This window comes from Bicyclus anynana, chromosome 21 (assembly GCF_947172395.1).
Source record: "Bicyclus anynana chromosome 21, ilBicAnyn1.1, whole genome shotgun sequence".
Taxonomy (NCBI): domain Eukaryota; kingdom Metazoa; phylum Arthropoda; class Insecta; order Lepidoptera; family Nymphalidae; genus Bicyclus; species Bicyclus anynana.
Genome location: NC_069103.1, coordinates 7,495,676 through 7,499,274, shown reverse-complemented (window position 1 = coordinate 7,499,274; position 3,599 = coordinate 7,495,676). Strand labels below are relative to the sequence as shown.

General features: G+C 32.9%; 1 protein-coding gene across 1 annotated transcript; it reads left to right on the top strand.

Moving 5' to 3' along the window:
• Positions 1-255: 255 nt before the first annotated feature.
• LOC112058384 (protein UXT homolog) lies at positions 256-3,298 on the top strand. Its single transcript, XM_024099177.2, has 2 exons — positions 256-777; positions 1,456-3,298. The coding sequence occupies exons 1-2, from the start codon at positions 583-585 to the stop codon at positions 1,708-1,710; spliced, it is 450 nt and encodes a 149-aa protein (XP_023954945.1). The 5' UTR covers positions 256-582; the 3' UTR covers positions 1,711-3,298.
• The last annotated feature ends 301 nt before the right edge of the window (positions 3,299-3,599 follow it).

Sequence of the window (3,599 nt, the reverse complement as noted above, 5' to 3'; positions counted from 1 at the left end):
TTTTACTCTGTTCTGTTGATGATTTTTAAAAGAAAGAAGGTTAAGGTTATTTTATCTGTGAGCTTCGTAGAAAAAAGAAAATTATTACATAAAAATTAAAACAAAGAAAATTAGCTCCATCTACTGGTAGGTATATAAACTAAAGAGCCATCTATAAATTCTAGCTGTCATTGAGAGCACAGACCACAATGATTGAGAGGAGCGCCATCTTACAACCATGTTCATAGATGACGCTGCCTGGTGTCCGAGATCATGTCCAAAGATTACAATGTAGTATTGGATCATGTCTAAGAATCTGTGTTTGTGATGAATTAGTTGTCGAAACTCGAATTGAATTTTTCTTTTAAATTTAAAGTATATAATAGGCAATAGGCCAATACAATAATCTTATTACGTAGCTCAGACTTAATGTTGACTATTTACTACTTTCATTTAAATTATTATCATATAGACTCTTTAGGTTATGATTGCGACAAAAGGCAAAACTTTATCAACGGACTTTTAATGTTGTCCAATTTACTTTTATAATTTAACATAATTTACTATGTTACACGTGTTATTTAATATGCTTTTACATAAATAATGGCTGAAACAAAAATCGATGTAACTATTGGAAAGTATCAACTATTTATCGAAAATGTACTCAAAGAGGATCTACGAATATTACATTTAAAGTTGCAGCAGGTGAACGCCGAACTAACAGACTTGATACAACAGAAGCATACACTTAAAGTAATCACGAATAAATCAGTACATCCAAATGGCATCAAAACACAGGTACCTACATTCTTGCAAGTAACTTAGATTTCTATATTCTACAATCAGTGAATAATCATACATGTTTTCAAAAACTTCCCTCTCTTAGGAGAGGCTATTTTTAATTTTATAGAAAGTATGTTATTAATGAAATATCTAATTGCACTTTACATACAATAATAAAATTTAAAAGAAAATTATTCGCAAAACATTATACTCCATCTAATTGTTCACCCATGAGCAGGGTACCCAATAAGCTAGCGCAATTACTCCTCTGCATTGCAATGATTATGCTTTGGGCTAAATAAATTCTAGCTTACAAATATTAACGGTTGCCTGGAAGATATCACTTTAGAGATAAGGCCGCCGTTACACCATTGTTTGTATTTTACTTGGTTTGTTTTTGTAAAATTTTGTTATTTTGTTTTTGGTGTAATAAAGTGTTTTATTATTATTATTATTGAATATCTTAGCATCCAATTACATTCATATGTAGGATGGGTCCATATTGTGGCAGAGATAAAAATTCCAACCAGTGTCTTGGACTTATGACTATGGGTGAAGGGTTAACTTTAATACTTCTTTAAAACCAGTTCTTCCCTTTTGTGAATCTCTCTCTCACTCGTGTTGTCCTGATTGCCCATTATTAAATAGTATGGTGTCCGAGTTTTTTAATTATTTATTTTTCATTTATTACAGGTAAATATTGGTTGTAACTTCTTTATGGAAGCCTCTGTTCCAGACACTTCAGTGTTATTGATGAATATTGGCCTGAATCACTATTTAGAGTTCTCAACTGAAGAGGCGCACAAGTATTTGGATGCCAGAATAAAGGTATATGAACAGAAATCTGAAGAAATATGCAACAAAGCTGCTGAGACTAAGGCACATATAAAATTGTTGTTAATTGGTATTGGTGAATTAGAAAACCAAAATAATAGTAAAAAGAGTTAACTAGCTTAGTAAAGGTGGACAGAGTTATTGTAGAGATTGTTAATTACTCGCTCATTGGTATTTGCTGAAATAATACATTTGAAAGTGTTAACAGGCTTCCAGGATCTGAAATGTTAACATTATACATATACAATACAATTTAATTTTGATTAGACCATAGTTTCTTATTAACCTTTTTTGTTTAGTACCTTCCTTATTAGTTTATCAGGATTCACTATTTTATGACAAAAAATATGAGTTAGGAATGGGTGATGCTTCATGAATAATATTGTCTTTAGTTTACAACACTTTACTTAATTTTACATTATTTTGCAAAGTAATGCTACATAAAATATGATTAGGCAGAACGGAATGTAAATGACAAAAGGTTCCATGGAATTATTATTAACCTCCTTCGTATTGCTAGTTGTATGTTGTGTGTAGAGGACTGATGACCAATTGTTATAATTATATATTATGTGCCATATTATCTGATTTTTTTATTATAAAATACATAACTACAGTTTAAAACCTTATTTTGCTGTGCCATGACATTACACTGTATCCCCAGATTCAGAGTTTTGTGGTAACACCTATAAAAGAGTTCTCACATGGTTACATTCAGTGACATATACTTCATTTATGTTTCATAAAAACAGCTCACATAAGTTGTTTCCAATGCTAAGCGGGGAGCACGAATTTGACAAATTTTCATATAATCTGCTGTCAGTCGAGAGACTCTTCTATCTTGCATCAGTTTTTTCAATGCTGTAGCTTCTGTAATTAAAATTTTAATGATTCTGATTTTTGTTAAACATTACAGATAAATTACCAACCTACTACTATGCTATTTTTATAAATTATGTTTTATTTGTTTTGTTGAAGAAGTTTTGACTGCAATAATTATTTTTCTTTCACTAAGATGATCTGTTTTTAAAAAATCCTCTAAAAGAATGTATGGAACTATAAATCATTGCTTTGTTGGTGCTTTGTATTGAGCTAGACTGTCAATGCTGTCTGTGGATGGCCATAGGAACTTTTATACTGAACATGAACATTTGTGTAAACTGTTGGAAGTGTCAAACAAAGTCAAGCCAGGAGCTTTCATAGAAAACGTCACCTTTGCTGAAATTATAAAAAAAACCGTGCGTGATAAGGAGGTCAGTGTGAGGGCGAAGGGGAGTCTGCTAATCTTAATATATAAGCGAATGGTCATCATGCATACAAACTAAAACCGTTTGACTTACAAAGATGTGGCAGGGAGGTAGTCTATAGTTAGTAGGGGTTCTCTAAGAACAGATTTTGCGATAGGGCTGGAAATAGGGAAGTGTAAGGGCGGACGAAGTCGCAGGCGTCAGTGAAATGAAAATGAATTTTATTCGTTTTATAAACATTACATTACATAGTAGGGCTGAGACCTTTTAAGTGAAAACCTGTGTCAGAAGGTCTCGCTCTCGCTAGTAATTAATATATATTAAGGAGTGTCAGTCTCATATAAACAAGTGATAATGTAATAAGATCATGTGATTGTTTGAAATAAGATATTGTATTTGTTTGTAGGTATAAGCAAAATAAAAACAATAAATTTTACTGTTCAAATATTGTATAATATAGTTTTCTTTTTTTTAGTTTAGTTTAGTTTGACAGCCTCCGTGGCGCAGTGGTTTGCGCGGTGGATTTAATGACGGAGGTCTTGGGTTCGATCTCCGGCTGGTCCGATTGAGGTTTTCCTTAATTGGTCCAGATCTAGCTGGTGGGAGACTTCAGCCGTGGCTAGTTACCACCCTACCAACATAGACGTACCGCCAAGCAATATAGCGTTCCGGTACGATGTCGTGTAGAAACCGTAAGGAATGTGGATTTTCATCCTCCTCCTAACAAGTTAGCCCGCTTCCATCTTAGATTACATC